A 25,060-nucleotide genomic window follows, 5' to 3' on the forward strand; every position below is an offset into this window, starting at 1 on the left:
TGGCGGAGCCGCCACCAGGGCATCCCGGAGGGAGCGAAAAGCAGCCTCCTCCTCCGGCCCCCAACGAAACCTGACTCCCTTGGACGTCAAGGCATGCAAGGCTTTCACGATCGTAGCGAAGTCAGCCACAAACCGTCGGTAGTACGACGCAAACCCAATGAAACTCCTGACCTCCCCCACCGAGGTGGGAGTCGGCCAGGAGCTGACGCATTTCGTTTTGGCGGGATCAGTGGATATCCCCAAGCGTCCAACAATATGACCCAAATACCGCACCGATTCGCGGAGCAAATGGCACTTCTGCGGTTAAAATTTCAAATTGGCAGCCCGCATTTTGAGAAAAACAGCACACAACCTCTGGAGGTGTTCATCGAATGTTTTGCTAAAGACGATGACATCGTCCAAGTAAATTAAACACGAATCCCATTGCAAGCCCGCCAAGACCAGTTCCATTAACCGCTGAAAAGTTGCCGGCGCAGAATGTAAGCCCATCGGCAAGCGGTTACATTGGAAAAGGCCGTGCGGTGTACGGAAAGCAGTCTTAGGTTTAGATTCGTCATCCAGAGGAAGCTGCCAGAATCCAGAAAGTAAATCCAGGGTGGAAAAGAATCGCGCCCCCGCCAAGGCATCAAGTGACTCATCCATTCGAGGAAGCGGGTACGCGTCGGCTACTGAAATGTTGTTCAACCGCCGAAAGTCGACACAAAACCGCAGTGAGCCGTCGTATTTTTTCACCAAAACGATCGGTGCGCCCCATGGGCTGTTGGAAGGGGATATGATATCGGCGGTTAGCATGTCGTCAACGGCCGATTTGACATGATCCTTTTCGGCGGGACTCAACCGAAAGGGATTTTGGCGGATTGGCGCGCTGTCACCCGTGTCAATGTGGTGTCGCAGCAATTTAGTACAACCAATATCAAATTTGTGTTGACTAAAAAAGTCGGCAAACTCTTTCAGGAGAACTCGCAGCCTCTCACGCTGTGAGTCGGACAGGTCCACCGATCCCGCGCAAAGCGCATCCAGCCATCCGTCATCACAGTCCGAATGCGGTCACGACGGAGGATCGGTGCTCACCTGACCCACGAGCGGTTCCTCATAGGGTGCCGGCGTTGCGTGTGCAAGCACGGTCCCTTGAGGAACCACGGCCGTTCGCGATTCCACATTAAGGACTGCAATGAAGGGGTCCCCATCCCCTTTCACCATGGTCTGAGCCGCTAGTAAATCGGGTCCATTGACCCCGGCTCGAGATGGTCCCAACAAGACCCCCCGATCCGCAACCCCCTCAGCAAACGGCCGACGCAACCTAAGAGGGACGAGCATCTGAGCTCCCGGGGGTACGCGTACAGTTCTCGCCACGAGCGCCTGCACGGTCGCAAATGCCCGACGCTCCGTGGCGGGGGAAGACAAAAATGTTACACGTCGGCCCGACGGGAGTTCGATGCACCCCTGGTCGATCAATATACGGATAGGCATTTTGGCCAAGAAATCCGTCCCCAACAGGCACGGAACCGCCAGCGAAGAGGAAACCAATACAGGCCCGGATAATTTAATGTCCCCAATGCAAATTTTGGCGCAGATCTGCCCAATGATGCCCAGTGAGCCTCCGTTAGCAGCATAGCATGGCACGTCAACGGGGAGCAAAGGACGGCTTTGAACGGGAAGGATGTTATAAATCAAATCAGATATAATGGTCGCCGATGCTCCCGTGTCAATTAAAATCTGCACCTCAACCCCATCAATGTGACCAACCATGACCGACGACCCCGCCGATGCTGCAACGACACGATGGGCGAGCTCCGACCACTGGCCCGGTTGGAGCGCTCGCCGCATTTCAGAACAATCTGACGCAACGCCCGGCGATTTTCGAGCCCTGTTTGTTTCAGCGAGTGAGTGTGTGACAGATGTGTGCATGGGCCAAACGTGTGAGGTGCCACGACTCGCCGTATTTCTCTGCTGGAGCTTGGGTGGAGGCGGCGCGGCGTCCTGACGAGGTGTCGCCCCGCGCTGACGAGGAGGCCGGCATCCCGAAGCCACGTGGCCTTGAAGGCCACAGTTGTAGCAGCGTGTGAGCGCCCCAGATGGCCTGGGCTGCTCCTGGCGGCTCGGTCCGTTCCGAGCCTGTGGTCCCGCAGATCTCCATTCCCCCCGCCGCTCCACCCCGCAGACCTCCTCCGATGGGAGGGTGGGAGCCGCCATGGCATGGCCAGCCACCCCCTTGGCGGCCTTGCGACGCAGGGACCGCGCGACCAGCAAGGAAGACATCTCTGTGTCGTCTTGAGCCAAAACGGCGACGTCCAGCTCGTCCGCGAGTAGCAACAGCTTTTACGCCACCATAGCGTCCACTCCCTCCTCGTCCATCCGCGGAAAAGCTGCCTTCGCCAGGGCCAGGAGAGCCGTCCGGAAAGCCAGAGGCGATTCGTTGGCACCTCGATGGCGATCGTGGAACAGCTGCCTGCAGTCCGAAGGTGGGCCGTAGACAGCGGACAGCAGCTGCAGCGCCAAGTGCAGCGTGGCGCGCTTTTCCTTAGGCGCCAAGGTGAGGGTAGCCAGGGCGTCGTTGTCCAGCATCGCCGGCAGCGCGCGTAGTGCTTCGCCGTCCGTCCAGTTCGCCATCTCCTGATGAGCGAGGAACCGTCTCTTGAAGCCGCCCCAGTCCCCGTCCGCGCCCACCAACTCTTTGAGAGGCGGCAGTCGCTGCTGTAACGCGACGTCCGTGGCTGTGGATCGCGCTCCGTTGTTCCCGGCGCTCTGTACAGTGCGGGTGGGCTGCGCGTATGGCATCGCCGGTCGCTCCGTTGTCGACGCCCTGGCCGGTGTTGATGATGTCACGGCTTCTGCTTGGCCCTCGGCGGTCATCTGAAGCAGGCCGGCCCCGCCCTCTGCTCCCACTGTAGCGATGGCGGGAAATTTGACTGCGAGCCGCGTCGGGGTGGCGGGAAACGGCGCCGCACATCGGCTGCCGTCGTCGTCCCGCGCAGCCCCCCCAGCCCCCAGCCGCGTGATCTCCTCCAACGTGGCGGCCGCAGCGTAGAGCAACTCCGCCAGGTGGGAGTGAGCCAGCCGAAGTCCCTCGGCCGACGCATCCCCCCCTTCCTGTCGTAGCGGCGCGGGTGTACTCGGCCCCGGCTGCTCGGATCCAACCTCGGCCATCTCTGGTGCCGAGTCGGCCGAGGTGTCCTCCATCTCCGACTCCCTGGTACGTGTCGTCCCTCGTGTGTCCATTGTTGCACGATCACTTCTGACCCCAGATGTAGTAAGTTGCAGGAGGCTTGGACGACGTGGTTGGAGGCACACTTATTTATTAATACCAACTTGTGTACAGTAACGGGTACACACAGCACTTGAAGGGGTATCGTCCCCTTCACTCGTCTAACAGGGAGACACAACGTCTAACCCCGCTAACCTACGCAGAGTCCTCCACTACGGAGCTAGGGGAGGCTACCTATCCCAGCCCTGGTCAAGCTTGGATCCCGGCACCCTGAGTCTCCAGACCGGCTCTTATAAGAACGTCAGTCTGGGCTCTCGGGGCCACGCCACCGGCTTGCCCTGGTCGGTCCTGACAAGGACAGCGAGCCAGGGGAGCTCCGGGGCCTATTCTAGCTGGTCTTCACTCTTCGCTGGTTAAAGCTAACACTCGACCTCGAGCCCTCCGGCTCACCACCTTTTATAGCACTCGGCCCCCGTGAGGAGCCCGTGGGGGATGCAGGTGCGGACGTCGGTGTGAGCACCTCCTCTGTGTACGGCCCTAACCACGCCCCTTGTGTTTGTTACCCATCCGTGCCCATACATCTACACAATTACACCTCTACACTAGTAACCAACTGGCATGTTTTGTTTATGTTCTAGATTTGAAGCTTTCGTGACTGCAAGGATTCATATTCTTAGGTTTTTTTCGGTAAAGTCACGTAGGTAAAAAATTAAAATTAATAAAAGTAAAATAAAATAAAAATAAAAATCACGACGTTTCGGAGGCAACACAAGCTTCCGTCTTCAGGCGGAACTGTCACAGCACGATAGCTGTATCAAGTGAGAGAAATTCCAATAATTTGTTTTTGTTTATGTGACAAACCTTACTAATTGACTTTGTCTGGTGGTGACGGGTTTAACGACACATTTATATATACACGATCTGAACCCAAGAAACCTCTTATGGATATGAAAACATGTATAGAAACTTAATCAAATAATATAATTGATTATAATAATGAATAAAGCATTACCAAGTCTCAATACTTGTTTCAGAAAGCTTGGTCCAAACTGTCTGGTTTTATTTTTGCACGTGAAAATCAAACGGGGTACAGTACTCGGAGAAGTCACCCAAAAATCTGCAAAGATTAAGATTTAAAACCCACTTACTCTGCTACCACCTTCTGGCAATCTCACAGCACACAACCATATCTGCTTGTCCCACTAACATTACCTCCGAAATGCTGACTGCAAACACGTGTTGCCCTGACACGGATAAAGGCCTACATTTGGTCATGGGGAATGTCTGAGGCAGGAGGGTGGGAAGTCAGAGCTTTACAATCTTGGTGCAGAACAGGTGGTCCTTGTGTTGAAACGTCGGCAGGGATTATGCAGTGCTTGTAAAGTGTGTGACTCTGTTTGATAGAGGCAGCTTACACACTCCACCGCTTCACCAGCGAGAATGTGGTGGAGTCATACGAATTCATCCAGCGGTCAGTAGAGTCAAAAGCCTGCCGATAGTGTGGCGCTGTGCGCAGAGCACTGGACTGACAGTTGGAAGATCGCTGGTACAATTCTAAGTAGTGGAAATGGCTTAGCCCAACATCCCTCCAGCGTTGATATAAATCTTGTTGGAAATAAACAACAGTTTCCCTTTGCAGAGACTTGCCTATGCCACAGGATAGTGGAAATAACCATCCCCGGCTCAGCGCTGCCACCTTAGAACCATGATCAAGAATTTGTTTTAGCTGTATAATGCTTAATTGAGCAGAGAGTGACTGACTTTTGAGTAGCGCTTTCCTCTTTGTATGTATATTGAACTTATTTTGCACCGTACGTAGCCAGCCGTGCTAATCAGAGGTGCGGGGGAAGGACAAAAACTGAACACTGAAAGCAGTATAAGGTTAACATGTAAATCTTTCTGTAGCAACTTGCCTTAAGGTGTACATAGCCTGACACAAGCACTGTGGTGGCAGCACCTCCACTTCGCAGCAAATGTTCGCTGGCGTTGTTTCTGTAGGCACAGGCCTCCACTGCTCGACACTTGCTGGCTCGCGAACATCTAACTTGGCTGTGTGCGTAAACGAACGAGCGAGTGAATATATTAACGGGACTTCGGAATTTATTTCGAGCTGCGCCGTCAGTGATTTACATTTCAAGATCACTTTAAAAACATCTGATCGGGAGTGGTGTTCTCACATGTTCAGACAATTTACTTTATGTAGCGATGGTCTTGCCGTTGCTTTGTTGTAAGTGTCATGGGATAGAAGGGCAGAGACTAAATAGTCAATTGTTACATTTGAATAAAATAATTTTTCCTCATTTAGATATATCTTATGCATGCCTCGATCGCAAGAGAATAAACACGTTTAAATTATATCCCCCGTGTGTACGCTTTGTCATTATATCTACGTCACGTAGTCATAAAACGACAGGTCCAAAATTACATTATGTTCCAGTCGTTGAAGGAAGGTGAGCTTGTGGCGTTTTCACAGTGCCAAAGGCACAGTTCCCCTGTTCAGACGAGTGTGGGGGCATTGCTCATCGCCATCAGTGGCTTCTGACATGCCATAGTCCCATTCGAAATTTCCACTGCTCTATTTCTATGTGCTCTGAATCAGGATCATTGCCCAAAACATCACCTATTATTAGTTTTTTCTTTAAAAGCCACAGTTTTATTATTGACGAATCTGTTAATTTTCATGTGTTGTTTTTGATCCGTTTCATCGTTGTACTTACTTTTTTTTATTATTCCTTTGGAATATTTGCGAGCCGGGTTACTCTTGCAATTGAGACGATCCTGGTCTCTTGAGTTTTAAACCTGGTTAGTAAACTTGAGAACTTGAACAATGTTAACTTCTCACGGTGTTGTTAACCTTCAAGAGGTCGATGGATTAAGTCGATCTCCAACCAGGATGTGAACTTGTGACCTTCTGATTTGTGAGCTGTCGCTATGCCGCAGTGCCACGAGGCTGGATAGTGTGTAAATCAAGTATGATTTGTATACTCTTAGGTTTTTTCGGTAAAGTCACGTAGGTAAAAACAAATAAATTAAATCACAACGTTTCGGAGGCAACACAAGTCTCCGTCTTCAGGTGGGACCGTCACAGCCAAATTCACTGTGGCTGTGACGGTTCCACCTGAAGACGGAGACTTGTGGTGCCTCCGAAACGTCGTCATTTAATTTAGTTATTTTTATTTTTCGATTTAAAGCTTTCGTGACTGCAGGGATTCATCTTCTTGGTTTTTTCGGTAAAGTCACGTAGAAGGGAAGTAATAAAATAATAAAAATAAAACATAATAAAATGAAACAATTCTCACGACGTTTCGGCCACAACGCAAGCAGCCGTCCTCAGGTGAAGAATGAGACACTTCAAGCTAGGAACTTACATATAAGCTGGGTTGGGGGTGGTAGAAGAGCGCCTTAACAAAAAGAATGTGCATATCAAGATGAGTTTAGCATATAAACTCATCTTGATATGCGCATTTCCCATGTATATGCTAAACTCATCTTGATATGCACATTCTTTTTGTTAAGGCGCTCTTCTACCACCCCCAACCCAGCTTATATGTAAGTTCCTAGCTTGAAGTGTCGCATTCTTCACCTGAGGACGGCTGCTTGCGTTGTGGCCGAAACGTCGTGAGAATTGTTTCATTTTATTATGTTTTATTTTTATTATTTTATTACTTCCCTTCTACGTGACTTTACCGAAAAAACCAAGAAGATTATTTTTATTTTATTCTATTTTTTACCTACGTGACTTTACCGAAAAAAACCTAAGAATATGAATCATTGCTGTCACGAAAGCTTCAAATCTAGAATATGATTTGTATTTTTATAACACGTGACATTATTAAAGCACGATGAATGCAATTGCCATGCAAAGCAAAAGTCATTATATTCCATCCATGCTACTGTTGCTTTCTTTGCATAAAAAATGATCCTTATGGAGCTCTGAAAGCTAGAGGTTTTTTTTACATCTGCTCACAATATACCACATTACAATGACATCTCAACGTGAATAATTTAATAATTTAAAATATATGCGACCCAATGAAATGCGTTTTGCAAGAAAACTCGAGTTCTGTTTTCGGTTGCTACTAGATAAAGATTAGAAAAAAATCGCCCAATTTTATTTTATTTTTACTATTGGTATGAGGCCACGAGACAAATTTATTTCCATTCTTAACTCGTAGCTAGCAGTTGCACCAAAATGTCGAGGACTTACCCAGGAGGATGGTGTCACAGAACAGCGTCATCATAAATTACTTCATTCGCCCCCTTTGTGCACACCATTCAATTAGATGTCCTACAAATAGTGGTAATCGTGTGCAAATCGATCAACATGCGAAAGTCTCGGAGCTCGAAGGAGTCAAAATCAACCAAAAAGTAATATTATTAGATTTGTGTCCAGTCATTGGTGGCGAGATGGAAACCGTTAGCTACACTTGGGAACCCAATTTGAACCCACGGTGACTGTTATCCACATTCCATCTCGTGGATGTGACTCAGTTCTCACATGTTGTTTTGGGCCCCCCCTCCGCCTCCCGAGCCACATTGGCCTCCTCAGCTTTCAAATTAGAATTTGGACCAACATCCTGGAACATGGCCTACACTTGTCAATCTAGTTCACGGTGATTTGTGGCCACCCCTATTTAGCGCCACAGGTTGTGCTTTTATGTGCAGTTGTCGTAGTCAGCAGCAGTAGTAGTGCATGCAAACATCTGGAGAGAACCCTCAGATTAAAAATGCTTAATTTTTCAAGGGTGACGCCTGGCTCACGAAATCAATTTAGAGTATATGCGAAATAGGAAAGTAAACAAAAAACGACAGTGAAAAGTGTGATAATCATAATCAAAACACAGAGACTTACAGTAAATATTCAACCATCAGAAAACAATTAAGTTGCGTATACTGTTTTCAAATTGATCTTTGATTGATTTATTCGTAAACTATTTTAAACGTAAACTGTCGAATCTATCCGGGTGCAGTTAAATCGCGCGACTCGATTTCCTCACGCAAGCCAAACGCTCGTGAACAGCATAAGCCAAACATTCCAATACTCCTTCCTGCAAAGGAGTCTTAAAAATAACCGAAGCTCTCCTGGTTAAACAAATATTATTATTGTTGATATTTAAATCTCAGGAAGATACACTTTTAAATGAGGTATTGTTCAAAGCGCTTGCATTCAAATTGATGAGGGCAATTGTCCATTTGAAACTGGCTGGAAGGGAATCATTTTAACCATATTGTGCTGTGCATGAGGAGCATATGGGTCGATATCAGTATTTATAAACGTATTTACACATAGGATGTAACACAGGAGTGTGGAGGTGATTCATATTTCACTGCTGGGTAATGGCACGACTGGACAGTGGTAGGATTCAGCAATAATAAACCCATACATATTGTTTGTTGATGCTGCCGCTATTGCTGATGTGGCGTTGGCAGCGGTGCACAAGTGCGAAAATAACAACATTCGTCAAGAACACTGCCTTAAAATAAAAATAATATATGAATAGGCAAAGTGTTGGCCATTCGCTTTCCATCATAGTGACATGACTGCCTCAGCCATACAGACTGCCAACTGGCCAATTTAGATTCCGTACGAGGAGTGTTGCAACGCCTTCGTTCGTGAACACAAAGTATGGTGTACTTTGCAATATATGAAAACAATACTTTAATCCCTGAAGTAAAAACCTCGTAATTGGTAAAAAAAAAACAAAAGTTTCTGCAGTTATTGCAAAATGTCAATGCTTTCCCACCTGATGATGGACGCTTGTGTTGTGCCCGAAACGTCGTGATTTATTTTATTTTATACCTACATGACTTTACCGAAAGAACCAAAGAGTATAGATTAATTTATTATAGACAATGCACCATAGCTACACCGCCACTTCAATTCCATTTTTAACATTCAAATCACGAAGACATGTTACATCTTGAATCTGGCAATCCATTTCAATCAGGTTCTGTGTATGTTGAATGCCACTGGAACAGGCTCAGACTGCGCAATCATGTGAGAACATGTGCGAAAGTCTTGCAAAAACAACAGCCAGGGATGAACACAACATGTGCATTGGCTTTAAGTTTTGGTTTTAGAATATGAATCAACTTTCAAGTTTTTTTTTTATATCGAACTAGGTTATGAACTCACTGCACGAGAGTGCACGGTTTATTGGCATACGCTGGGAATTTGAAATGTAACTCAGCGTCCCAGCAGCAGTGCTGGATCATTGTTCTCTTGCTGTTCCGTAGCCGTTGTGAACTCTCGCCAGCCAGCCAATTTGCACGGCGATTTCACACATTTAAATTCTGAGAAGTGAAGTTTTATGATGAATAAAATGGAGGTTGTCACACAGCAAGGTTTTTTTTGCGTGCTGATTTGGGGGTGATGGAAGTACACCCGTATAACTTAATTCATGGTCTATATCAGAGAGGAGGACCGTTTACTTGCAAGGTGTAGCACAATACAGTAATGTTGAGGATAGGGTTGCTAAACGACAACCGGTGAACCGGTAACCGCTGTTATAATCGGTTACCGGTTCTGGAAGCAGCGGACCGGTTATCGATTCCAGCCGAATTTTAATAACAAATGCACTGATTGGCAGGCGTCGACGTGCAAATGGCACGACGGCCTAAGTCACCAACATGGTAAATTCTCCCTCCGATTCTAAGTTAGCAATGCTATTTTCAGCGTGAGATATTTCTCTATGCATCCTCTGGCAATGTCAAATATTTGTTTACACTACTGAGGGGAAAACCTCAATGAGCCTCCATACTTCTTGGTTAGAAGATCTCGCATGAAGAATGTTGAATGTGGGAGGGGACCAGGCTACCCAGGATGCAGGGGAATGACTGCACAGGTGTGTGTTGTGTACTCACAGCAGCTGGATGTCCCACAGATCAATCGACGGTGGATGTATAACATTGCACTTCTTACCATATTTGCCGTTAAAGTTTTTTTTTTGTACCCGGACTTCCAAGAATATTTGAAAGGAATGTGCCAAATAGCAGAAACTTTTAAGTAAAATATGTATGTGCGTACACACAATATGTACGTGTGCATGTAAATAAGGATTGGGCATTTTTGGTCATGTAGACCGCATACCCAGTCTTCACATGCCCAAGCAGGTTTTGATTGTATAGATAGAGGTGACTTCAAAGGGCATGGTGTAAGCTAGAGAAGAGGTGGGTTCCTGTGGTACATTCAAACGAATGGCTGAGGGGACAATGCCGGTGATGAACTCCTAACACATGGGCCTGTCCCTTGACCTTCTGCCAGCAAACTTTCAACGGATCACTTGACCTCAAAGTGCACCTAGCCTGGCACACACGATTGCAGTGACACGCGTGAATTTCAGCTCTTGTTGTGCACAATGACAGCTGTATGTTTGCCTGTGCTGTGTATGACATGGTGTCGTAGCGGTTAGCGCACTTCATTAGAATTCATACGAACCAGTTTCAATCCCTGGCCGACATTTAATATGTATGCTGTTATGCATTGCAGCTCCTTGCGGGCAGAACATCACGGCGCTGAATGGGACAATTTATTCGCCAGCGTATCCCGATGACTACCCCGACTTCCAAGATTGCTTCTGGCACATCCACGTTCCACCGGGGAATGGAATTTATATAAACTTCACACAGCTGAAAACGGAACCCGTGTATGACTTCATCACCGTCTGGTAAGTAGAGAGAATTGACCCATTCGAAGGCTTTCAGTGCCAAGAAGCCCCTATTTATCTTGAATTGATGGGAATGTATTTAAAACTCAACTTTTTTTTTTCATCGTGCTTGATTTGAAAGTCACTTTTTAAACGCTGACAATGTTCAAAGAAAAATTTGCTTTTGAGAGTGTAATTTGGTGGATTCTTGCGCGTATGTCTCTCTGTATGTACATATGTCCCAGTATCGGACACCCTAACAATAATTGAGGACTTAGTCCAACATGGATTGAATTCTGATGCACCTGCGCTGGTTAGGCATTGCCTCACCAACACCTATTTTACCTGGAATGGCACCTTCTACAAACAGAATGAGGGTACCCCTATGGTCTCCCCTTTGTCACCAGTTATAGCCAACATGTTCATGGAAAAGTTTGAATCAGACGCCATCCAGACATCCACCCTGCGTCCTTCCCTGTGGAAGAGGTATGTGGATGACACTTGCGTCATCTGGCCACATGGCCTCCCAGCATTGAACCACTTCTTGGACCACATCAATTCTAGACACCCATCCATCAGATTCACCATGGAAGTGGAGAAAGACGGTAAACTACCATTCTTGGATATTCTGTTTGAGAGGAGGCCTGACGGATCCTTGGGACATTCTGTCTACAGGAAAGCCACCCACACAGATTCCTACTTGAAACCGGATTCCCACCACCACCCATCTCAAAAGAATTCTCTCATCAAAACGCTATACCACAGAGCCCATGGCATTTTTGACAAACACCACCTGACCGGTGAATTAAGACATGTACATCGGGCCCTCAGGATGAACGGATACTCTGACCGTACTATCCGCCAAGCTGTCTCTCCCACCACACAGAAACAGCCACATGAAACTCCGACCAAAACCATCACGTTACCATACATAGCTGGCGTGACCAAAAAGATCTCCAAAATTCTAAACAAACATAAGATCCAAGTCCGATTCAGTACAGTGCATAAAATCCGTGATCTGATTCCATCTGTGAAGGATGTCGTTCCTGACTTACAGTATCCTGGAGTCTACAAATTGAGTTGCATTTGTGGTGATTGCTACATTGGAGAAACGAAACGTCATGTTTCTGATCGTGTCCGCGAGCACAAGTCAGATCTGAAACACGGCAGAACTGATTCTTCTGCCGTTGCCGATCATTGCTACAACTCGGTGGGCTCTCATGAAATTGTCTTTTCCGAGACCAAGGTTCTCTGCAAACCTCCCGGCTACCATCAAAGTTTTGTACACGAAGCAATACAAATATACAAACACAGACATAATTTCAACCGTGATGATGGGTTCAAACTTAGTAATCATTGGAAAGATGTTATCAACCACGCAAAAAAGACTTAATTACAATTTTTTAGACCATCTTATCTGACAGGCACTATTTTACTTATTTTACCGAGTGTTAACATCTCCAGTTATTTTTTAACAGTACTCTCTTCATTGTTCAGCCAGCATTGGTATAAACATGGGCATTTTCGTTCTTTTGTCTATCATGTGTATCAGACCTCCCCTCCCCCTCTCTGTCCATTGTGTTGGCGTGTGCAGTAGTTTGTCGCTTGCGCACAATCGCTTCCACGCCGTCGCCCACCCTTTTGGCCCCGCCCCCCTCCCTCCCAATACGTTCCATTCATTGGCTACCATATTCTGATGAGCTCCCCCCTCCCTCTCCTCCCCCCTCAACTCGCTTTTAAGGGATTACATCTTGAATCATTGCCTCACTTGATGCAGCTAATCTGGCTGTGACGGTCCCACCTGATGATGGAGATTTGTGTTGCCTCCGAAACGTCGTGATTTTTGTTTTTATTTTATTTTCATTAATTTTGATGTTTTACCTATGTGACTTTACCGAAAAAACCTAAGAATATGTACATATGTGTTTGTGGGTAGTGCGATAGTGAGCGGTAGTGCAATGGTTAGCGTGCTGTGCTACGAACCTGGCCACCCGAGTTCGATTCCCGCTCACGGCCAACACCAGTGACGATTATCTAAATATGTTCTGGGCCTCCCCTAGGTTGACTCAGCCTCAAACGGGTACCTGGTACGATATGTAAACATCGCCACTGGGTAGACAAAGGCAGCTGTGGGTGGTTCTGACCACCCCCGCCCCCCTCGTGTGCAATTTGAGATGCGAAGTCAAACGGGCATGGAGCCTTGTGTTCTGTGTTGCCCTTAATAGTACGACAACATGGGGGAATTTTGTCTCTGTGAATGTGTGTATCATACACTGCACTGCAATCCTGGCGAGTTAGATTTGACTTCTGGCTTCAGGAGCTGGCGGTATCTAAACATGGCCTGCATACCCCTAGCTCGACTCAGCCATAAATTGCAGTCATGTGCTTTACGTGCAGTGGGTGAGCAGTGGAGAGCATGATGCTGGCAACACACCATCCCCTCCCACGCAGACCAACCCTTAATAGGTGCTCACTAACAGCACTTGCCCTCACAGTTATTTGAGGTGGAACAGAGGGTTTGTGTTTACGTGTGGACTTTGGATCTGGTATAAAAGGCCACTGATGCCGTGCAACTTCATAATTGTATTTAATCTAAATGCTAACAGCCTGTGCTCAAATTTACTTGTGCAACATTATTTTCATTATAGAATGCAAAGCAGCGTCCATGCCATCTGACCTTGATGCATTTATCAAAGTCATTATAATCGGGATTCTCAATAAAATACCAATTTATATATTTTTCCTGGAATTATACAATTTCAATCAATCGGTCTTCCTTTCAATTATTTTCGTGGCATCCCACCCTCTTCCCAACAGACTGATTGTACAAACACAAATATGTCGCTCGAAGGTAAAGATTTTGTTATTCAAATTTTAATGAGGATACATATATATCTTATCAGCTGATGTTCGCTATGGAGTAGCCATTGACGATATGGTGCCACTTTGCAGGTTCACACTTTTGTTTCATTGAGGCAAGGCCTTGAGCCGAGGTTCATGGACGTCTATGGAATGTGTGACGGTCACTTGTTTCGCGTGACGTTCGATCACAGCCTGTGGGCATCATGAGAGATGCTTTAGACAATTCTCTGCATTCTCGCCCAATGTGCTAGCAGTAGGGAGTTGTGTCGTTCTCCCACTACTTGGTCTGGGCTCACCATAGACGTGATGAGCAGTGTCCTGCACTCATTTGTCGATGGACACTTTTGACTTTTTTTCCATTATGTGGTTTGGTGGCATTGGGATACATTGCCCAATTGGCAACCGGAAGAGCTTTGAGTTGAAACCCTGGTTGTTGGTTAACTGAGACTCATATATCGATTTAAAGCTTTCGTGACTAGTGATTCATATTATTGGTTCTTTCGGTAAAGTCACGTAGAAGGGAAATAAAAATAACATAATAAAATTAAATTATCTGTTTCTTCACCTGAGGACGGCTGCTTGCATTGTGGCCGAAACGTCGTGAGAATTGTATTTTATAATGTTTTATTTTTATTATTGTATTATTTCCCTTCTACGTGACTTTACCGAAATAACCAAGAATATGAGACTCATATCGTTAGCTGAGACTCGTATAATCTTCGGGTCTATGATAATTAATTACACATTGTGGGAAGAACCTAGCTGGGATGCATTGTAATTGTTGTGGGGTGAAAAAAGCTGAAATATATTTTTTTCAGAATAAGTACCTGGAAATTCAATCAATTGACCTCACATAACCTATTTGCTGGCTAATTATTAAGCAGGTAACGATTCATCCTGCCAAAAAATCTATACAATTGATGTGATTAAGTGTTGTGATTTAATTTAAGAATCAATAATTTTTGTCTTCTTTTTCAAACATCACTTTCATCGTTCTTCATTTGTGCAATTTATTTTTACTCCGCTAGCCTAATCTGTAAAATTAGCAAATCATTTGCATACAAGTGGAACAAAACGAATGTTTCACACGCAATTCAAATCGTGCACCACTAGCGTAACCACCGATACCGATCAATGGATCACCGAATCATTACACCGTTAACTGATTTATCCCCGGTGGCGGTGCTCGTGTGTTTCAGGGACGGCCCCGATCAGGATTCGCCTAAGTTGGGCCACTTCAGTGGCAATACGGCGCTGGAGTCTGTGTACAGCACGTCCGACCAGGTGCTCATCAAGTTCCACAGCGACTTCTCCACCAGCGGATTTTTTGTTCTCAACTACAACGGTCAGTGTGGCAAGAAGCTGTGACCAACGTGGTGGACTGCGACGAGACAAAATTAATACCAACATTGTTTCGTCCCGTAGAACGAACAAGTGGATGCAAGTGACCTTGAGCGAAAAATCATTGTGGGGGCAAGATGGTGGAGAGTTGTTAACTCCCTCGCTTTTTATGCAGGAGGTTGTGGGTTCGATCCCTGATGCCTGTATGGTTGGAGTTTGCATGTTCTCCCTGTGGTCGTGTGGATTTTTCTCCAGGTCCTCCAGTTTTTCCCTCCACATTTAAAAACATGCGTTTATAGTATTTGTCTGCTATACATTTCCATGTGATAAGCAACTTTGTTGAGCTATCATTTGTGGCCAGGTCACGCTTCTGAAAAAATATATTTTGTTTTTTAATCAACCGGTCAGTCTGTCTCCTCGTTATTTCAGAATCAGAATCTTTATTTAGACTGGTGGAATCCGATGAGCTATGAAGCTCGTTTTCGCAGATGTCTGGTATGGGCGGGTCAGCAAGTTACAACAGCAAACAATGCAAAAACGATAGGAGTGCAACATAGAGAACACGATATGGAGAACGGGCATTGCCCAGAATCGATGATAAATAGCAGTGAGTTAGTTTGTGCCTGTACAATGCTGGCCATGTAGTCCTTTAATTTTTATTTGGGTTATCATTTAAGATTGCAGTAGGTGAGTAGGTAAATCTTGATTTGAAGCTTTCGTGACTGCAGGAATCCATACTCTTTGGTTCTTTCGATAAAGTCGCATGCTTTCCCACCTGATGACGGACGCTTGTGTTGTGCCCGAAACGTCGTGATTTATATTATTTTATCTTATACCTACGTAACTTTACCGAAAGAACCAAAGAGTATGTGAGTAGGTAAATTGAGATAAATAATGGGCATTCCAGTGTCAGAGAATGTAACCCCGTGCTCCTGTTTGGGAAGTTATAAAGTGTGGAAAGTTTAGCTATCTTAGCTCAGTCATCAATTAGGTCACACGCAGCAAGCCGAGAGCAAATGAAACACAAAAAATACATTGTTACAATTATTTTTCTGTCATCCATTGACAAATGGGACGATACGATCACACAATCACTCAGGGCATCAGAACGTACGGTGGGGGGCGGGAGGGGTGGCTTAGTCACAATATAATCGTGGAATGGTGAAGGTGCAGCCCTGCAGTTGCTGACTCACCCCGCTGCGGGCCGAAAGACCTGCACAAGAGGAAGCTCTCGAGAGCTCCCCTGGAGAGGGTATTTGGCCTACTCTTCTATGCCTGCGTATTTTTTTTGTTTACTTGTTTTTAGATATGGCAGTAGTTGCACATAATTCCACCACACACGTGACCTACCTATCTACGAACTGTGGTGAACTCGTTTATGCTGCTGCGTGTACGGAGGCAGTAGTTAGGGGGGACGGATTTGACAAAGTTGCCAATTATTTCAACTGCTGTGCCTGGAGATCATACCGTGACCTCTGCATTTCAAGTGCAGCTTGATAACGCTTACACTGCAGGAGCATCCCCACAATCATGCGTAGTCAATCAGTATAAATCAAGAGAATATGCTACCGAGTCATGGTAAGAATTCGAAATACAGTTAACACATTTAATTTCTTTAGACCCGTAATTGGCATTGACCATTCGTATGTGAGCTACAGCGGGGGGTATTCTCCTGATTGCTGATATGGAATCATGAGTCCCCTCGTCGAATACAACTTGATTCCCAGCTGGGTGGTGAAACCCGCAAAATATATGTTTATCATAAGAGGACTGGGCTGCACGCAGAATAGTGTTAGGTAAGGAAGGGCCTGGCAAGCCTGTTTGGCCTAGTGCAGGGATCAGCAACCTGTGGCTCCGGAGCCGCATGCGGATCTTTAAGAACTGCTTCGTGACGTTTATTAAGGACCACTGTCTTATTTTCACCACAGTGCATTGCGGCTCTTGAAACAAAAATGTCTCTTCTTGTTATTTTGGTTGTCGACTCCTGGCCTCGTGGAAACACCACCTAAACTTGGGTTGCTAACTCTGAGGTACAAAATACTGAGACATATGAATGAGAATACGGTACCTATTTTGCCTGACTATCCGTGCTGAAATCAGGCCAATTCTGCACACTCGGAACCAGTCATATGTTTGAATCGGAATTCTGGCTGCTTAAAATTGGCCAGAATCACCATTCTGGCTGGATACATTCAGGAAAGCTTGGCTGAAATAGATTTGCAATACAATTTGTAATTCTATTGTTTGAAGCTCTATAGCAGAAGCACTGTTAAAATCCCATTCAAATGTATGCTTTTACAAAGGAATTGGCCAAGGAAGAATTATGATTTGTGCAGGAATCATTCCAGGTGGAATCATGGAAATCAAACGTGATTCCTGGAGGCTTTTCCCATCTGTAATGTGAGCTTATGTGCATTTTATTGCAGTCAACAGAGGACATTTTTTTAAAGTTATTGTGAAACATCTAGAGTTGTCCACACATAGTGAATGGCAAGATAGGCATACAGAATGTAAAGCCAGGCATAATACATTTATCAGGACCGTCACACAAAAATGTATTTGTTGCAATCACAACTTAATGGTAATTCCCGGCAGGGCAAGTGAGAACGTGAAATGTTTACAAGGTGAAGAATTGCCAATTTTCGAGTATTAAGTCTCAGGCTTGTCCATACTAATGGATATGGATGTGAGTGGGTGTGGATCACTGAGCCCCAATTCCCCTGCCGAATGCCAGGAATGTGTGAAATAGCACATTAGGTAACGACGCATTTAAATGTGCACTTGATAGTGCTCTGCATAACGTGTTTCACTGTTGCAATTGGTTACGTTTGGGAATCCCTAGTGTGTGCCACAGCGACTGTAGGACACGTATTTGTGTCTAAATGAATAAAATTATTCTTACCTGGGTGACATTGGAATATTGAGAGAATTGGAAGGTCACCAGTAGAAATTTTGGTCAACAGTAAATTTGTCCTGTCCCCATCCATCAGCACCGTGCTTTGTGGTTGTCATTTGGAGGTGAGCAATGCCCCATGCTCGTTTCAATGTGGAGATGGTCATTTGAGTTTGGGAGACATTTTTACTTGACTTTGACTGCATCGTGCACTTGGATACATAACATGAGCAAGTAGGCAATTGATTAATGAGCGTGCAAACATTTTTAATTACTAGAACACATCGTCAAGACTACTATCTAAAGTCATACCAAGTTCTCAACTATTGCTTTACCGAACCTTGACATAAATGATAGTATATATCCGTCTTCTTAGGTTTTTTCGGTAAAGTCACGTAGAAAGTAAAATAAAATAAAAACAAAAAATCACGACGTTTCATCAGGTGGGACCGTCACTGTGACGGTCCCACCTGATGACGGAGACTTGTGTTGCCTCCGAAACGTCGTGATTTTTTGTTTTTATTTTATTTTACTTTCTACGTGACTTTACCGAAAAAACCTAAGAAGATGATTCCTTGCAGTCACGAAAGCTTCAAATCTAGAAGTATATATCCGTGTGTGTGTGTTCACATGCACGTGTGTTCACGTGCAGTGGTGCACTGGTTAGCACAATGCATTACGAACCCGTTAACTCGGGTTAAATTCCCCCTCATGACTAATATTCAGCCTTAAATGAGTACCAGGTGCTGTGTGTACACATCGCCACTCAGGAGACAAAGGCGGTCAGATGTGGTGCTGGCCACCCACCCCTTCGTGTGTGGTGCCGACCTTCAAAGGTGCTCGCCACTCAGCACTTGCCCCAATGATCTTTTAAAGGCTATACGGGGGATCTTTGTCTTGGTCTTGTCGGGAGCAGTGCTGCCGTAGTTCATGCACTGTGTTGCAAATACAGCGACAAGAGTTCAATTCCTGGCCATTTTGCACTGATAAAATAGAGGCGATTGGAGCCCAACTCCCCTCTGCTGCTACTTTTGCTGACGTTGCCTCTTCTGGCTTGTTCCATTTCAATATATTATATTATGTCGGCTTCAGCTTGTTTAAAAAGATCTGCCACCAGGGTGCTTACTCACATTCACCATTCACAACATGTCACTCAAGTTTTCAGACTACTGCACTAGCTTCCATTGATTCAACAATTCTGATCACGACTTATGGTCTTACTCCATTCATATTTATTGGAAGTTACTAGAAGTCGTCTAGAATCAGGAGGGCCATGGTTCCTTTAGTTCGTATGCTCCCCTGCCTCTGAAACTCTGTTCCAAGTCATGTGAGGAAGCCTCCACACTAAGGGAGGGATATTAATGCAAACCTTATTGTGTATCTCACATCATTGGTAGACGATGTGTGAACCTGTTCAGGGCCTTCCCTGAGTCAATGCAACCTTAAATAATTACCTTGGTGTGCTGTGTACACATCAGCACTTGGAAGACGAAGAGAGGGTGTGTGGCCTTGTCCTGGCGACACCACTCCTGTGCCGTTGCCGGCCTTAGGTGTTTGTTGACAGCACTTGCCCCAAGAGTCTAAAAGGCTAAATGGGCGATCTTTGTCCTTGGTCTTTGTATGATCATGGTGCGTGTGTGTTGTGTGTGTGCCCGTGTGTGTTGTGTTGGCGTGTGTGCACGTGTGTGAATGTGTTTTTACGTGTGTGTAAATATTTTATGTGTGTGTGTATATGTGTTGTGTTTGGGGAGCGATAGTGCAGCGGTTAGCGCGCTGCACTATGAACCCGGCGACACGAGTTCGATTCCCGCTCACGGCCAACACCAGTGACGATTATCTGAACCGGTCCCGGGCTTCCCCTAGGTCGACTCAGCCTCAAATGAGTACCTGGTGCGGTGTGTAAACATTGCCACTAGGGAGACAAAGGCGGTCGGGCGTGGTGCTGGCCATACACCCCCTCGTTCGTGTACCGTTCCGGCCTTCATAGGTGCTCGCTAACAGCACTTGCCCCTACAGCCTGTTAAGGCTATACGGGGGATCTTTATCTTTGTCTTTGTGTTTGGGGAGTGGTGGCGCAGTGGGAATCACGCAGTGCTACAAAGCCGGCTACCCGTGTTCAATTCACTCATGACCAAAATCAGTGATGAATATCTGAAATTTCCCTGGGCATTCCCTTGGTCGACTCAGCCTCAAATGAGAACCTAGTACTGTGTGTAAACATCAACACCGGGGAGACAAAGACGGCCGGGCATGGCATTGGCCACCCAACCCCTTGTGTGCCGTGTCATCCTTCATGCGTACTCGCTAACAAAATTTGCCAAATAGTCTGCTACAAGCTATATGGGGGATTTTTATCTTTAGTGTTTGCGTTGCGGTGTTTTAATGGTTTGCGCACTGCTTCTACGCTCCCTTTAACCCCTGTTTGAGACTCATGGCCATGTACAACATCAGTCGCGAGTGGTATCGGAATATGTTCTTGCCCATAGTTAACTCCACAATTTCCTTGTGTGTTGTATGGACCTCGACTTGGGGGAGACACAGAGAGCTGGGTGTACTGCTAGCCTCACTTTTCCCCCTTTCTGATGCATTGGTCGGTTGTTTTGTTAATTGTCCATGCCCCTCCGATATATATGGCTAAATGGGAGACTTTTAATGTGTGTGTTTATGTTGTTGTGTGTGTGCCGAAGTCTGCTTATAAATGTGGTCACGTATTATTGCGTGACCTTGGTGGACTAATTTAAAGTTGCAGCTGCTGCCTGGCAATCTGCGTATAACGTGTCATGATTATCCAAGTGACTGTGGCGTTCTCTCCTTGCTTAGCTTATCCACTCAGGGCCTGTCAGACACCCGCGGAGGTGCCAAATGCAGAGACGCAAATGGAGAGTGAAAACTTCATGATTGGTAAATGGATTGTTTATCACCGTTGTTTTGTACACGTCTTGGGATGCTTGAACGTGCTGATTCACAATACCCTGGGAGAGGTGACACAGTGGCCTGTATACTGCACTCTGATCCTTCCTGCCTTAGTTTGATACCGGGGCTATGAACAGCATGTGTGTCAAGTGGTGTCTGAGCCTATCGCAGATATTGCCTAGGGTTACCTCAACCCAAATGAATGCCTCGTGCTTTGTGAGCCTATACCGGAGACAATTGGCTTAATGTTAGGGATGCCTCTTTATGCATTTTAGGTATTCGTGTGCACTTCTGTTCTTGGATCTTTGATGCACACAGTGGGGAGCGTTCGTGCAGCGAAAAGTGCGCTGTGCTCCGAACGCGGCTGTCCGAGTTCAATTTCCGCTCACGGACTTATTATCTGAACCGGTCCTGAGCCTCGCTGAAATCGACTCAGCCTAAAAATGAGTACCTGGCGTCGTGTGTAACCATCGCCATTCGTGTGACGAAGGCTGCTCGTCGTGGTTGCTGCCCACCCCATCACCTGCATCGTGCCGGCCTTCACAGGCGCTCGCTAATGGAACTTGCCCCGAAAGCCTCTTAAACCTATTTTCTGGTTGTATTTTATATACAAGTGCTATACGCACACACACACACACGTCTCTCTGTCTCTCCCGATGATGCAGGTAATATTGTCAAGTACACGTGCCATGCTGGTTTCACGCTCATCGGAAATGAAACGTTGACGTGCCGACTGGATACCCGCCTGCAAGCGAACAGCGCTCCTCCCGCCTGTCAAGGTGAGCGAGTGTCTTCACGACGCCTCCTCTTGGGGCACACAAAACAGCGAGTGTTGTGGAGACACCCATCTTGTGTCGTTGTTGTTATCGTTGTTGTTATCGTTGTTGTTATGGTTGTAGTTATGGTTGTTGTTATCAACCTGTAACTTGTTGTTGTTGCCAGTCTGTAACGTCCCACTGGAGGGCAAACGCCCCCCCCCCCCCCATTTTCTCTTCTGATCCGTCCTCTCCCCAGTTGCACCTGCCTAGGTGCAGGCCTCAGAACCCCGTGAGGTCGTCTCGCTGCTCTTACCACGGCTGCACCCGCCACTTTAAATAACCCCCACTCGTTATTTCAACCCCCATCATCTCATGTAAAATGTTATAATTGTTGTAAAGCGTCTTGCAGTCAGGCGCTATGTATAAATCTGCATAAGATAAGATCTCCTCCGCTCTCTTCCTCTGCTTCTCTTCCCTTCTGCCTTGGTCTCCAGTCCGCTGCTAGATTTGTCTCTCATTCCTCTGCAGTTGTTCTCACGTCGTGCCCTAACCATTTATGCTAGATTTACTTTTTTTTTAATTAACAGCAGCATCGATGAGTTTTTTCATTCTTCATGCCCAAACCTACCTCTTTGACTTAACCCGAACAATACTTTTATGTGTAGATTGAAGACAAAGCCCGTAGCTCTCGTATTATTTCTTAGTAATGGCCACGTCTGCGGTCTGTAATATAAAACCGTGGAAATATTCCACGTTGTTCTTCTAAGGCAAATCTCAATCCACGAAGTGAAGAACCTCATCTAGGCTCCGCGTAATGAGCAACGTGAGATTGAAGCGTGATTACGGATTCAATATAATTAAAGGTCACGGTCACACGGCTTTGTGGCGCAACGCAGTGGTGCTGCCCTGGTGACATCACAGGCGAAGTAAATCATCTCCTGGCACAAGGTGGCCGACCCTTGACCCTGGATACATCACGGTGCATTCTGGGAGCTGCTGCTTGACCGTAGGGTGCCTGATATGCAGGAGGTCGTGGGTTCGATCCTGACTCCTGTATATTGGAGTTTGCATGTCCTCTCTCTCCGTGATCGTGTGGATTTTTCTGCGGGTCCTCCGGTTTTTCCCTTCACATTTAGAATCAACATGCCTTTTAGAGTTCTAAATGTCCACGTGATGATAAGCCACTTGGTTGAGCTATCATTTGTGGTCAGATCGCGCTTCTGAAAAAGAACTATATAGCTCAGTGGGCCTTACCTGGTAAAATAAAAAAAAATGTTCAGGTTAGCTTGAAATAAAAATGTTAAAGGCCATGGCAAAGTTGGAGCCCTGCAATACTTTGCCTTCATTACTGTTGGCAGAACGGCCTCAACTCGAGGGAGCTCTAGAGCATTGCCTCTAGTGAAGGGCATTTGACTGACCCTTTCACACTGATTAGGCATCTTCGAAGAGATGGGAGTGCCCACACTCCGCCCCACTACAGGTGGGCTGGCGATAGACTGTGGTGTTCTCATTCATCATGCTGGGCGGACAGAGACGGTGCGTTTAAGAAACTCACAAATTGTGTTGACTGCTGTGCCTGGTCAATGAGCCAGCTGCCTCCGGATGGCGTGTTTAGTGTGCTGACCCGTTACACCGCAGATAATTTTTAAGGTCATAATGGCAGCACACACCCTCTTATAGTCAGCGGTCGTAATTTTAGAGGTTTAATCATTTAATTTTGTATTTACAGAGGCGCAAATCAACTGCCACATCGCTGTGGATCTATATTGTGTTGATAAGATAACAAAATAAACCTTTAGGACAGCGAAGGAATTGGGTGTGCTCCACAATGGAGCAGTTTGCATGAGGTTGATTGAGTCCTTATCCTGCTTTCATGCGGTTAATACGTGGCTCTGCGCTTTAGTGGGGTAACAATTGCCTTGTCAGAGCTGAGAGGCAGCATCACAGGGAACCTGTCTTCATATCCATGTTCACAAATGTGCGTTCATTTCCCATTTTGGTTTGAGTCGCCCATAATTGCAGAAACAAAAAAAATTGAAGCCAAAGTGTCTCCTTTTTCAACTGAATGTCAGATGTTGCGGAGGCAACATCTCGTCTGGTACGCAGGCAGTCGTGGATGTGTTTCCTCTATAAGGAATTGTCATTGTAAAATGTCTTCTTCTTCCACGCTGTCCTTGCCAACCTTCTCCACACTGCCCTGTCCTGCGCCATCTCTCTTACCGCTCCTCGGGCCACCGTGTCCGATGGCACCACATTGCCCCCACCTCTTTTTCTGCCTTCCTCTTGATCTTTTTCCTTCCACTTGCATCACTTGCCCCTTCTAACCTACATAATGTTCCTGTTGTCTCTCCAAATGACCGAACCACACCAGCCTTTTTCTCTCTCATCTTCTCTGTGATTTCTACCACCTTGAGTCTTCCTCTGAAAAAAAATAACACACAGCGTTTACTGAAAATAAACGCACACTTGATGCCTATCTGAATGCAGATTCACATCATCACCCCGCACAGAAATCATCTCTCATCAAGACACATATATCGGGCTAAAACAGTGTCAGATGGTGAAAGTCTGAGGGGAGAGATTATAAATGTTGTGGATTTACTCTCCAACACACCGGTGGGCTGAAGTAGTAACTAATTGGCGCGTTGTTTACGTGACAAACCTTACTGGCTGTGTCGGGTGGTGGAGGGTTACGACACATTTATACTTACACGATCTAACTCAAAAAACTTTATTATGAATTATATTTGTAGTTTGCATGATTTCCCCGTTGTCGGTTTTCCCTCCAATGGATGAAGCAAGGCATTTCCCGTGGGGCAGTGCAGCAAGTAGGTTGGTGCTACGTTTGAATTGTATACCATCATGCATTGTGAATTTTCTAGGCCTTCCAATTTGTTTTTCGAATTCAAAGACAGCTGCGAATCTGCTCAGACATTATAAGCAATGCTGTACAAAAAAAAGCCGTGATACGTTTGTTGTTTGTACATAATTCTTACTACAAACAATTGTGTAATGTTACGGAGTGCTCTGGTTAAGTGTGCTTAACTCACAATGGGAAGGTGAACATTTCAAATCTATGTTGAGGATCGACTTCAGCCCATCAATCAAAACGAGTAGCACTTAGTGGGAGGTCAGCAGTGCTCCACCTACGGAGGTCCACAGCGTCCCATCGTGGGAATGAGGAATTTCCACCACTGTCTCAGGGCTGCCAATGGAGCAGTGAGAGACGCTAAGACGTTGACTCGACTATTTTTGTTCTCATGCATGTTCACCTGCCGTACGTGTGTGAACATGTAACGCAACTATTTCGATTTAAAGCTTTCGTGACTTGCAGGGATTCATATTCTTGGTTCTTTCGGTAACGTCACCTAGAAGGGAAATAATGAAATAATACAAATTTTACATTAAATTAAATGCTCACGACGTTTCGGCCACAACACAA

At 46.0% G+C, this 25,060-nt stretch overlaps 1 protein-coding gene across 1 annotated transcript in view; it reads left to right on the forward strand.

The window, feature by feature from the left end:
• LOC144724936 (CUB and sushi domain-containing protein 1-like) overlaps positions 1-25,060 on the forward strand; it is a 684,194-nt gene that overhangs the window by 559,595 nt on the left and 99,539 nt on the right. Inside the window, exons 43-46 of the mRNA XM_078604260.1 lie at positions 10,695-10,872; positions 14,913-15,058; positions 20,768-20,848; positions 21,526-21,639. Of these exons, the coding sequence (XP_078460386.1) occupies positions 10,695-10,872; positions 14,913-15,058; positions 20,768-20,848; positions 21,526-21,639 (519 nt within the window). The remainder of the gene's footprint in view (positions 1-10,694; positions 10,873-14,912; positions 15,059-20,767; positions 20,849-21,525; positions 21,640-25,060) is intronic.

This window comes from Lampetra planeri, chromosome 22, assembly GCF_965212315.1.
Source record: "Lampetra planeri chromosome 22, kcLamPlan1.2.h2, whole genome shotgun sequence".
Classification (NCBI taxonomy): Eukaryota; Metazoa; Chordata; class Hyperoartia; order Petromyzontiformes; family Petromyzontidae; genus Lampetra; species Lampetra planeri.